General features: G+C 42.9%; 1 protein-coding gene across 2 annotated transcripts in view; it reads right to left on the bottom strand.

The window, feature by feature from the left end:
• LOC105468148 (MOB family member 4, phocein) overlaps positions 1-13431 on the bottom strand; it is a 56587-nt gene that overhangs the window by 18887 nt on the left and 24269 nt on the right. For both annotated transcript variants that reach the window (XM_071073131.1, XM_011718193.3), the window contains one exon: positions 11174-11236. In XM_071073131.1, the coding sequence (XP_070929232.1) occupies positions 11174-11236 (63 nt within the window). The remainder of the gene's footprint in view (positions 1-11173; positions 11237-13431) is intronic.

Raw genomic sequence — 13431 nt, 5'->3', positions numbered from 1 at the left:
GTAATTTGTACACATTAGCAATCTGTCTATTCATTTTTGTCTTTCCTGTTCCCACTACACCTTCTATGGATAGAACTTTTTGTTTTTGAGATAAGAGTCTCACTCTGTCACCCAGGCTGGAGTGTAGTGGTGCAATCTCAGCTCACTACAACCTCTGCCTTCCGGGTTCAAGTGATCCTATCGTCTCAGCCTTCGGAGTAGCTGGGATTATAGGCATGCGCCACCATGCCCAGCTAATTTTTGTATTTTTAGTAGAGACGGGGTTTCACCATGTTGGTCAGGCTGGTCTTGAAGTCCTGACCTCAAGTGATCCACCTGCCTCGGCCTCCCAAAGTGCTGGGATTACAGGCGTAAACCACCGCACCTAGCCTTCTATGGCTAGAACTCTTAGCAGCATTTATTTCACACTTAATAGCACAACTTATTAGCGCTTACTTTCATGTGTCTCCTTCATATAGCAAGTCCCTGAACACAGAGACTTTTATTTATTTATTTATTTATTTTTGAGATAGTTTTGTTCTGTCACCCAGGCTAGAGTGCAGTGGCGCTATCTTGGCTCACTGCAACCTCTGCCTCCCGGGTTCAAGCAATTCTTCTGCCTCAGCCTCCCAAGTAGCTAGGATTACAGGTGTGTGCCACAACACCTGGCTAATTCAAGACTGCCTAGGCTAATTCAAGACCACCTAAGCTAGTTTTGAACTCCTGGGCTCAAGCAATTATTCCACCTCAGCCTCCCAAAGTAATGGGATTACAGGCACGAACCACTGGGCCCAGCCCAATTTTAATTATTTAACCATATATTTAGAAACTGACTTTACATATATAATTACTAAATTTTGTTATTAAGTGGAGTTACAAACCTCAATCTTGAAGACATCTAGAATCGTTTTATTGATACCAATTTATGTAAAGCAAAAAAGAAATCCTTAACTTAGAAATAAAACAAAAATGTCATTTTGGCGAGTCACAATGGCTCACTCCTATAATTCCAGCACTTTGGGAGGCAGAGGCGGGCAGATCACCTGAGGTCAAGAGTTCAAGACCAGCCTGGCCAACATGATGAAATCCCGTCTCTATTAAAAATACAAAACCTGGGCCGGGCGCGGTGGCTCAAGCCTGTAATCCCAGCACTTTGGGAGGCTGAGATGGGCGGATCACGAGGTCAGGAGATCGAGACCATCCTGGGTAACACAGTGAAACCCCGTCTCTACTAAAAATACAAAAACTTAGCCGGGCGAGGTGGCAGGCGCCTGTAGTCCCAGCTACTCGGGAGGCTGAGGCAGGAGAATGACGTGAACCCGGGAGGCGGAGCTTGCAGTGAGCTGAGATCCGGCCACTGCACTCCAGCCTGGGTGACAGAGCGAGACTCCGTCTCAAAAAAAAAAAAAAAAACAAAACCTGGCTGGGCATGGTAGCACACACCTGTAATCCCAGCTACTGGGAGACTGAGGCAGGAAAATCACTTGACCCTGGGAGGTGGAGGTTGCTGTGAGCAGCAATCATACACTATTGTACTCCAACCTGGCAGTGAGACTCTATCTCAAAAAAAAGTCATCTTGTTTTCTATAATGAGTCCTCCATACTTTTATGCAATAGAGGCAACTATCTTTTTTTTTTAAAATGAGCTAAGAAGGCTGGATGAGGTGGCTCCCGCCTATAATCCTAGCATTTTGGGGGGCCAAAGCAGGTGTATCACAAGGTCAGGAGTTTGAGAGCAGCCTGGTCAATATGGTGAAACCCCATCTCTAATAAAAATACAAAAATTAGCCAGGCATGGTAGCACATGGAGGTTGAGGCAGGAGAATTGCTTGAACCCAGGAAGCAGAGGTTGCAGTGGGCCGAGATCATGCCACTGAACTCCAGCCTGGGCAACAGAGCAAGACTCTGTCTCAAAAAAAAAAAAAACGTACTTGAAGAAATAATGCTAAAAAGTTTCCAAGTTTGTAAAAAGATTTAAGCTTGCAAATTCAAGAAGCTGAGTAGGCTGGGAAAAAAAAGAGGAATAGGAAATTATTGTTTAATATGTATAGAATTTCAGTTGGGGAAGATAAAAAATTTCTGGACACGGATGGTGGTGACGGTTGCACAATGGAAATGTACTTAATGCCACAGAACTGTACACTTTAAAATAGCAAAAACGATAAATTTTATGTCTCATATATATTGCCACAATTTAAAAAAAAGCTGAGTGAACATCAAACAAGATAACCCCAAAGAAATCTACATCCAGACACATCATAATCAAATGGCTAAAACCCAAAGATAAGTCCAGGTATGGTAGCTCAGATCTTTAATCCCAGCACTTTGGAAGACCAAGGCAGGAGGATCACTCAAGCCCAGGAATTAGAGATCAGCTTGGGCAACATAGTAAGACCACATGTCTACAAAATATAAAAATTAGCCAGGCATGGTGATGTATGCCTGTAGTACCAGCTACTTGAGAGGCTGAGTTGGAAGCATTGCTTGAGCCTAGGAAGTCCAGGCTGCAGTGAGCCATGATCATGCCACTGTACACCAGCCTGGAATGAGAGAGTGAAACCTTGTCTCAAAAAAAAAAAGGAAAAAGAAAAAAGAAAATACCACTAAAGAAGACAGAAGAGGCCGGGCGCGGTGGCTCAAGCCTGTAATCCCAGCACTTTGGGAGGCCGAGATGGGCGGATCACGAGGTCAGGAGATCGAGACCATCCTGGCTAACACAGTGAAACCCCGTCTCTACTAAAAAATACAAAAAAAACTAGCCGGGCGAGGTGGCGGGCGCCTGTAGTCCCAGCTACTCCGGAGGCTGAGGCAGGAGAATGGCGTGAACCCGAGAGGAGGAGCTTGCAGTGAGCTGAGATCCGGCCACTGCACTCCAGCCTGGGTGACAGAGCAAGACTCCGTCTCAAAAAAAAAAAAAAAAAAAAAAACAGAAGAATCTGAATGACGGCTTCTTTCTCATCAGAAACCATGGAAGCAAAATGGCAAAACATTTTTAAAGTGCTGAAAGACTTAGCAGGCTGAGGCAGGAGGACTGCTTGAGGCCAACAGTTCAAGACCAGCCTAGGCAACACAGCCAGACCACGTCTCTACAAAAAAAAAAAAAAAAAAAAAGTCAGTCAGGGGTGGTGTGCAACTGCAGTCATAGCTACTCAGAAAGCTGAGGTGACAGAATCTCTTAAGTTCAGGAGTTTAAGGCTGCAGTAAGCTATGATCATACCACTGCACTCCAACCTGGTGAAAGAGTGAGACACTGTCTTAAAAAAGATAAAAATAGCCGGGCGCGGTGGCTCACGCCTGTAATCCCTGCACTTTGGGAGGCCGAGGCGGGCGGATCACGAGGTCAGTAGATCGAGACCATCCTGGCTAACACGGTGAAACCCCGTCTCTACTAAAATACAAAAAATTAGCCGGGCGCGGTGGCGGGCGCCTGTAGTCCCAGCTACTCTGGAGGCTGAGGCAGGAGAATGGCGCGAACCCGGGAGGCGGAGCTTGCAGTGAGCCGAGATGGTGCCACTGCACTCCAGCCTGGGCGACAGAGTGAAGACTCCGCCTCAAAAAAAAAAAAAAAAAAAAAAAAAAAAAAGATAAAAATAGAGTCCAGGCATGGTGACTCACACCTGTAATCCCAGCACTTTGGGAAGCTGAGGAGGGTGGATCACGAGGTCAGGAGTTCGAGACCAGCCTGGCCAAGAAGGTGAAACCTCACCTCTACTAAAAATACAAAAATTAGCCAGGCACGGTGGCAGGTGCCTGTTATCCCAACTACTCAGGAGGCTGACAGAGGAGAATCGCTTGAAACCAGGAGGCGGAAGTTACAGTGAGCCAAGATCATGCCACTGCACTCCAGCCTGGGAGACAGACTGAGACTCCATCTCAAAAATAAATAAATAAAAAATAAAAATATAAAAATGTAAATAAGGCCGGGAGGCCAGGCAGGGTGCCACATGCCTGTAATCACAGCAATTTGGGAGGCTGAGGCAGGCAGACCACAAGGTCAAGATATCAAGACCATTCTGGCCAACGTGGTGAAAACTTGTCCGTACTAAAAATACAGAACTTCGCTGGGTGTGATGGCAGGAGCCTGTAGTCCCAGCTACTCGGGGGGCAGAGGCAGGAGAATGGCTTGAATCTGGAGGTGGAGGTTGGAGTGAGACGAGATTGCGCCACTGCACTCCAGCCTGGGCGACAGAGCAAAACTATCTCAAAATAAATAAAATAAATAAATAAACAAAAGGCCAGGCACAGTGGCTCACACCTATAATCCCCGAACTCTGGGAGGCTGAGGTCAGGAGTTCAAGACCAGCCTGGCCAATATGGCAAAACCCAGTCTCTACTAAAAATAGAAAAATGAGGCGGGTGTGGTGGCATACACCTGTCGTCCCAGCTACTGAGGAGGCTGAGGCAGGAGAATCATTTGAACCCAGGAGGTGGAGGCTGCAGTGAGCCAAGATCACGCCACCATACTCCAGTCTAGGTGACAGAGCGAGACTCTGCCTCAAAATACATACATAAATAAATAAATAAAAATGTGCTAAAAGGAAAGAGTTGCCAAGCCAGAATTCTATATCCAACAAAAATATTCTTTAGAAATGAAGATCAGCTGGGCATGGTGGCTCACGTCTGTAATCCCAGTACTCTGTGGGGCTCAGGCAGGCAAGTCAAGAGTTCAAGACAAGCCTGGCCAACATGGTGAAACGCTGTCTATACTAAAAATACAAGAATTAGCTGGGGGTGGTGGCACACGCCTGTAATCCCAGCTACTCGAGAGGCTGAGGCAGGAGAACTGCTTGGACTCAGGAGGCTGAGGCAGGAGAATTGCTTAGTCAGTGAGCCCAGATCACGCCACAGCACTCTGGTCTGAGTGACAGAGCAAGACTGTCTCAAAAAAAAAAAAAAAGAATTGCTAAAGGAAGTTCTTCAGACAGAAAATAATACAAACTAAATTGGGAACATCAGGAGCAGGAGATATTATAAATATCTGGGTATAAACATAATAGACTGTTCTCATGACTTCTTTAAAATACATTTGACAGGTGAAAGCAAAAAGATTAACGATGGGGTTTTCAATGTATACTGATGTAATATATGGCAACTATAGTATAAAGGGAGAGGAAAAGGGGTGCATATGATAGTAAAGTTTCTACATTTCAATTAAAGTGGTAGAACACTGATTTTAAGTAAACTGCGTAGAGTAACCATTTAGTAATCAAGTATATAAAGATGTCAAAGTTAGAATTAAAACAGAGTACTAAAAATGTTCAAATAACCCTTAAAAAGACAGAAAAGGGGAAACGGGAACAAACAAAAAGCCTAGAAGGAACTAAAAAGTAATAAAATGGTAGGTCTAAATCTAAATAATAGTAAACATTCAGCACATCAATGTTAAATGGTCGAATATACCAATTAAAAGAGAAAGTCTGTCAAAATAAACTAAGAAATATGACCCAACCATATGCTGTCTAGAAGAAACTTACTTCAAACATAATTATATAGGTAGGTCAAAAGGATGAAAAAAGAAATACCATACAAATATAAATCAAAAGAAAGTTAGCAGGAATGCAAAGGTGGTTCAACATTTAAAAAAAACAACAACAATGCAACATACTATATTAATATACAAAGGGAAAAAAACACACTATCATACTGATGCAGAAAAGATATCTGACAAAATCCAACATCTTTTCATGATAAAACCACTGAGAAAACTAGGTATAAAATGAAATTTCCTCAACATGATTAAGGGCATTCATGAAAAACTCACAGCTAACCTCAGACTCAATGGTGAAAAACTAAAAGCCCTTCCCTTAAAACCCAAATGAGACAAGGATGCTCACTTTCACCACCACTATTCAACACTGTACTAAAGTTCTAGCCAGAGCAACTAGACAAGATAAAGAAATAAAAGGCATCTCATTTGGAAAGGAAGTGGTAAAACTATCTCTATCCACAAATTACATGATCCTATATATACGAAATCCCGAAGAATCCACAAGGACGTTACTCTAAGTGCAAAATGATTCAGCAAAGTCATAGAATACAAGATGAATACACAAAAATCAGTTTTGTTTCTATATACCTGTAGAATCTAAAAAGGAAGAAAACAATTCCACTTACAATAGCACCTAAAAACTTTTAACTACCTAGAAATAGATTTAAATAAGGAGTTTTTTTTGCAGACTGACAACTACAAAACATTGCTGCAATTAAAGAAGACCTAAATAAATGGAAAGACATCTTGTGTGCATGAGTAAGAAGGCTTAATATTGTTAAGATGTCAATGCTACCTAAAGCAATCTAGAGATACGAGACAATCTCTAGCTAAATTCCAACTGACACCTCTCTTTTCTTGCAGATACAGAAAAGGTGGGCCGGGCGCGGTGGCTCAAGCCTGTAATCCCAGCACTTTGGGAGGCCGAGACGGGCGGATCACGAGGTCAGGAGATGGAGACCATCCTGGCTGACACGGTGAAACCCCGTCTCTACTAAAAAATACAAAAAAACTAGCCGGGCGAGGTGGCGGGCGCCTGTAGTCCCAGCTACTCGGGAGGCTGAGGCAGGAGAATGGCGTGAACCTGGGAGGCGGAGCTTGCAGTGAGCCAAGTGAGCGCCACTGCACTCCAGCCTGGGCGGCAGAGCAAGACTCTGTCTCCAAAAAAAAAAAAAAGAAAAGGTGATCCTCAAATTTATATGGAATTGCAAGGGTTTCTGAATAAACAAAAAAAAATCTTGAAAATAAAGAATAAATTTGGTCAGAGCATGGTGGCTCATGCCTGTAATCCCAGCCAAGGCAAGAGTATCACCTGAGCCCAAGAGTTCAAAACCAACTTGGGCAACACTGCAAGATTCTGTCTCTGTTAAGAAAAATAAAACAAGGAATGAAGTTGGAGGATTCACACTTCTTGAGTTCAAAACTTACTACAAAGCTACAGTAATCAAACACTGTGTGATACTGGCATAAGGAGACTCATATAGACAAAAATAAAGAAAGAAAGAACCCAGAAATAATGTGTCACATACACAGCCAAACGATTTCAACAAGGCTGCTGAGACCATTCAATAAAGAAAGGAAAAGCATTTAAACCATTTTTAAGTGGCATTAATTATGTTCCCAATGTTGAGCGAAGAAAAACCCTGGGCCTAACAGCTTCACTAGTAAACATTTAAAGAAAATACCAAACATTTAAAGAAAAACTAATGCCAGGCGCGATGGCTCACACCTGTAATCCCAGCACTTTGGGAAGCCAAGGTGGGTAGATCACGAGGTCTGGAGTTCAAGACTGGCCTGGCCAAGATGGCGAAATCCCATCTCCAACTAAAACTACAAAAATTAACCAGGTGCAGTGGCGGGTGCCTGTAATTCCACCTACTCAGGAGGCTGAGGTAGGAGAATCGCTTGAATCCAGGTGGCAGAGGCTGTAGTGAGTTGAGGTCGCGCCATTGCACTCCAGCCTGGCCTGGGCAACAGAGTGAGACTCTGTCTCACAAAAAAAAAAAAAAAAAAAAAAAAAGAAAGAAAGAGAGAGAGAGAGAGAGAGAGAGAGAGAAAGAAAGAAAGAAAAAAGAAAAACTAGCACCACCTTCTCAAAATCTTCCAAAAAATTGAAAAGAGGGGAATACTTTCTAACTCATTCTATGATGCCATCATTGTCCTAACACCAAAGCCAAACAAAGACACTATTAAAACTACAAACTGATATCCCTCATGAACACCAAAGCAAAATTCTCAATAAAATACCAGCAAATCAAATTCAGTGGCATATTAAAAGGTTTTTATACACCATGACCAAGTGGAATTTATTCCTGGAACACAAGAAATACAAAAATGGTTTAACATCCAAAAAAAAAAAAAAATCAATCAATATATCACATTAACGGAATGAATGGGCCGAGCATGGTGGCTCACGCCTGTAATCCCAACACTCTGAGAAGCCGAGGTGGGTAGATCACAAGGTCAGGAGTTCGAGACCAGCCTGGCTAACACAGTGAAACCCCATCTCTACTAAAAATACAAAATTAGCCAGGTGTGGTGGCACACACCTGTAATCCCAGCTAGGAGGCTGAAGCAGGAGAGTCACTTGAACCCAGGAGGTGGAGGTTGCAGTGAGTGGAGGTCATGCCATTGCACTCCAGCCTGGGCAAAAAGAGCAAAACCCAAACTTAAAAAAAAAAAAAAAAAAAAAAAAAAAAACCAGAATGAATGAAAAGGAAACACATGATGTTTTGGCCAGGTGTGGTGGCTCACACCTGTAATTCCAGCACTTTGGGAGGCTGAGGTTGGCGGATCATGAGGTCAAGAGATCAAGACCATCCTGGCCAACATGGTGAAACTCCATCTCTACTAAAAACACAAAAATTGGCTGGGCGTAGTGGCGCGTGCCTGTAGACTCAGCTACTCAGGAGGCTGACGCAGGCGAATTGCTTGAACCTGGGAGGCAGAGGTTGCAGTGAGCCGAGATCACACCACTGCACTGCAGCCTGGTGACAGAGTGAGACTGTCTCACAAAAAAAAAGTAAGAAAAAGAAACACATGATCATCTCAATAGGTGCAGCAAAACCATTTGACAAAATTTAACACCATTTTATGATCTAAAAAGCACTGAATGAACTACAAATAAAGGAAACAACTTCAATATAATAAAGACCATATATGAAAAATCCATGGTGAACATCATACTCAACAGTGAAAAACTAAAAGCTCTCCTCTAAGATCAGGAAGAAGACAAAGATGCCCTCTTTCACCACTTTTATTCAAAGTAGTACTGAAAGGTCTAGCCAGAGCAATTAGGCAAGAAAAAGAAAGAAAACAGATCTAGATTGGACAAGTAAAATTATCTGTTTGCAGATGACATGGTCTCATATGTAGAAAACCCTAAAGATTTCACATCCAAAAACCTGCAAAAATAAATGAACAAATTCAACAAAGTAACAGGACACTTCCCCCTATTTTTAAAGAAATAACCATCTGTACATTTTTCTTCAAAATTTAACCAATTTCTAGGCATAGAGCTAGATCTAGGTTTATATTCCTTTATCTTCCACAAGGCCTAACTCATTGCTAGGTATATAGTGAGAACCCAATAAATATTTGCTGATTGAACAGCACTTTTTCTTTTTTTTTTTTTTGAGACAGGGTCGGTCTCTGTCACCAGCCTGGAGTGCAGTGGCACAATCACAGCTCACCGTTAACCCTAACTCCTGGGCTCAAGCTATCCTCCCACCTCAGCCTCCTAAGTAGCTAGGACTACAGGTTCACACCACCTAGCCTAACGTTTTTCTTTTTTGCAGAGACAGGGTCTCACTATATTGTCCAGGCTGGTTTCAAACTCCTGGCCTCAAACTGATCCTCCCTCCTCGGCCTCCCAAAGTACTGAGATTACAGGTGTCAGCCACCACGCCTAGATGGGTGGTTTTTAATGCTCCAATAATTCAACTATATTTCTCTTTTATTTTCTAAGATCTTCAAATAACATAATAAATTCAAATAGCTATCTACTTGTTTTTTTTTTTTTTTTTTTTTTTTTTGAGACAAAGAGTCTTGCTCTGCCCCCCAGGCTGGAGTGCAGTGGCGTGATCTCGGCTCACTGCAAGCTCCGCTGCCTGGGTTCACACCATTCTCCTGCCTCAGCCTCCCGAGTAGCTGGGACTACACATGCCCAACTAATTTTTTTGTATTTTCAGTAGAGACGGGGTTTCACCATACTAGCCAGAATGGTCTCGTTCTCCTGACCTTGTGATCTGCCCATCTCGGCCTCCCAAAGTGCTGGGATTACAGGCATGAGCCACGACACCCAGCCAGCTATCTACTTTTATTATCTGGCTATCAAAATGAAGCCAAACAGCCTCGATTTATGGTATATTTTCCCTTTAAAAATGTTATCATCAGCCAGGGCAACATGGCGAAACCCCTTCTCTACAAAAAAGTTAGCCAGAAGTGGCAGTATGCACCTATAGTCCCAGCTACTTGAAAGGCTGAGGCAGAAGAATCAGCTGAGTCCAGGAAGTTGAGGCTACAGTGTGCCATGCTCGAGCCACTGCACTCCAGTCTAGGCAACAGAGTGAGACCCCATCTCAAAAAAAAAAAAAAAAAAAAAAAAAAGACAAGTGGAGTGATTCACACTTGCAATCCCAGCACTTTGGGAGGCCATGAGGTCATGGGGGGTGGACTGCTTGAGCCCAGGAGTTCAAGGTGGGCAACATGGCAAAACCCTGTCTCTACTAAAAATTCAAAACAAAAAAAATTTAACCGATGCCTAATCCAATACACTAGTATGCTCCAATGTATATTTTTTTTATTTGCCCCTTAATGAAATTGTATTTTGTTTGTTTTGTTTTGTTTTTCGAGACAGAGTCCCGCTGTTGGCCAGGCTGGGGTGCAGTGGCACAATCTCGGCTCACTGCAGCCTCCACCTCTTGGTTTCAAGCCATTCTCCTGCCTCAGCCTCCCAAGTAGCTGGGACTACAGGCGCGTGCTACCATGCCTGTCTAATTTTTTGTGTTTTTAGTAGAGATGGGGTTTCACCATGTTAGCCAGGATGGTCTCGATCTCCTGACCTGGTGATCCGCCCGCCTCGGCCTCCCAAAGTGCTGGGATTACAGCTGTGAGCCACCGCACCTGGGCTATTTTTATTTTTTTTAAGAGACAAGATCTTACTCTGTCACCCAGGTTGAAGTATAGTGGCACAATCATAGCTCATTAGACCCTTGAAGTAGGATCAAGTAATCCCTCCACCTCAGACTCCCTAGCTACTGGCACTAAAGGTGTGCACCACCATGCCTGGCTAATTTATCTTTTTGTAGAAACAGGGTCTTGCTATGTCACGCTGGTCTTGAACTCCTGGCCTCAAGTGATTGGCCTCCCACCTCGGCCTCCCAAAGTGCTGGCAGCCACAGTGCCCAGTTTAATATGCCATCTTAAAACAAAATGAGGGTTGACTAAACTTTTAAATAGGCATTCCATTAATTCAGTGGAATCTTGTCTATGCTAAAAGATGTAAGAATACTTAACTACATCAAAGAGGTAAAATGCTTAGGTTATTGGAGTTGTAAAAGGAACTATTTTTTTTGTTTTATTTTGTGAAAGAGCACGCTTTATTGGGAAGCAGACTGCTGCACACTGACCAACAAAGGCCACCCAATGGGCACTTACACATTGTACTCCAAAAGACACAGGGTGAAAAGAAACTATTTTTATTACCTGTTGAACAGCTAGTGTACTGTCCATTTCATCAAAGGATTCATCAGGCCAATTATAGAAATCCTACAAAAATAAATTCACAGTTAAAGCACATACAAAATACTATTATGATTAACATCAATTCTTAATAAAGATCCAAAGCTCACACTGGAGGGGAAGAAAAAACTTTTGCAATGTAATTACCAGTGAAATAAGGAAATAAATTTTATTCAATTTTTCTTTTTCAGGGACAGTGTCTCACTCTGTAGCCCATGCTGGTGTGCAGTGGCACAATCATAGCTCACTACAGCCTCAAACTCCTGGGTGTAAGCAATCATCCCACCTCAACCTCTCACCTTAGCCGCCCTATTCTTAGGATTATAGTCCTGACCCACTGTGCCTGGCTGTTTGGTTTTTAAATGAATATCAAGATTTTATTTAAATGAACTACAAATTATGTTTTTTCCAATCACAAATTCCTCAAATATAGCTCCCATAAACCTTTAATGTATTACTTAATTGGGGAGATAAGTCTGTCTATCACTTTTTTGTTTATGATGGTTAAATATCTCTCAGAAAGTTACAATGAAAAAAGAAATCTCCAGACACCAAAAAGTAAATCAGATTTTTACCAAAAGAGAACAGCTAGCATTAGTAACTAATTTATTGCTCCATAAGTATTATTATTATGATGATGAGATGGGAGTCTCGCTCTGTCACCAGGCTGGAGTGCAGTCATGCAATCTCAGCTCACTGCAACCTCTGCCTCCCGGGTTCAAGCGATTCTCCTGCCTCAGCCTCCCAAGTAGCTGGGACTACAGGTGCGCACCACCACGTCCAGCTAATTTTTGTATTTTTTGTAGAGACAGGCTTTCACTATGTTGGCCAGGATGGTCTTGATCTCTTGACCTTGCGATCCGCCCACCTTGGCCTCCCAAAGTGCTGGGATTACAGGCCTGAGCCACCATGCCCGATGCATAAGTATTATTTTAAGAAGAAATTATAAATTATTCTTCTCACTCCAAATAGAGTTTTAAATTTCTAAATCAAAATATGGGCACCATTAAAAAGTAATGATGAGGCCGGGCATGGTGGCTTACACCACTAATTCTAGCACTTTGGGAGGCTGAGGCGGAAGGATCACTTGAGGTCAGGAGTTCGAGACCAGCCTGGCCAACATGATGAAACCCCATCTCTACTAAAAATACAAAAAATAGCCGGGCATGGGGGTGTGCGCCTGTAATCCCAACTACTCAGGAGGCTGAGGCAGGAGAACTGCTTGAACCAGGGAGGCGGAAGTTGTGGTCAATCAAGATCACACCACTGCACTCCAGCCTGGGTGACAGAGTGAGACTCCATCTCAAAAAAAAAAAAAAAAAGGTAATCACCCATGGGGGTACAAAAAAATAGAAAGAATGAATAAGCCCTAGTACTTGCTAGCACAACAGGGTGACTATAGTAAAAAACAATTTAATTGCACATTTAAAAAAAGCTAAAAGAACCTAATTTTTTGCAACATAAAGGACAAATGCTTATGGTGATGGATACTCCATTTACCCCCCCCCTCCGTCCCCCCGTTGTGATCTTTTTTTTTTTTTGGAGACTGTCGCCCAGGCGGGAGTGCAGTGGCCAGATCTCAGCTCACTGCAAGCTCCGCCTCCCGGGTTTAGCCATTCTCCTGCCTCAGCCTCCCAAGTAGCTGGGACTACAGACGCCCGCCACCTCGCCCGGCTAGTTTTTTGTATTTTTTAGTAGAGACGGGGTTTCACTGTGTTAGCCAGGATGGTCTCGATCTCCTGACCTCGTGATCTGCCCGTCTTGGCCTCCCAAAGTGCTGGGATTACAGGCTTGAGCCACCGCGCCCGGCCTGATGTGATTATTATACATTGCATGCTTGTATCAAAATAGCTCATGTAATCTATAAATATATACACCCACAAAAGTTTTAAGAAGAGAAGTAAACATCCAAATAAACCAGCCTTCTATTAAAGGGAATATTTTTATTTCTTCTTTTTTTTTTTTTTAAGAGATGAGGTCTCGCTTTGTTGGCCAGGTTAGTCTCAAACTCCTGATCACAATCAATCCTCTAGCTTCAGCCTCCCAAAGTGCTGGGATTATAAGCATGAGCCACCATGCCCGGCCTAAGGGGGATATTTTTATAGAGCATCTTGCCCTGGTTCTGGAACTATCTGTAGATAATACAGTTAACAGACATTCCCCTAAGTGATTAAGAACCTTTCCATTTGACTGATTTTTCAGCAAACTTTACCTATGTAACC

Source organism: Macaca nemestrina, chromosome 11 (genome assembly GCF_043159975.1).
Source record: "Macaca nemestrina isolate mMacNem1 chromosome 11, mMacNem.hap1, whole genome shotgun sequence".
Taxonomy (NCBI): Eukaryota; Metazoa; Chordata; class Mammalia; order Primates; family Cercopithecidae; genus Macaca; species Macaca nemestrina.
This window is presented reverse-complemented; position numbering and strand designations above follow the sequence as displayed.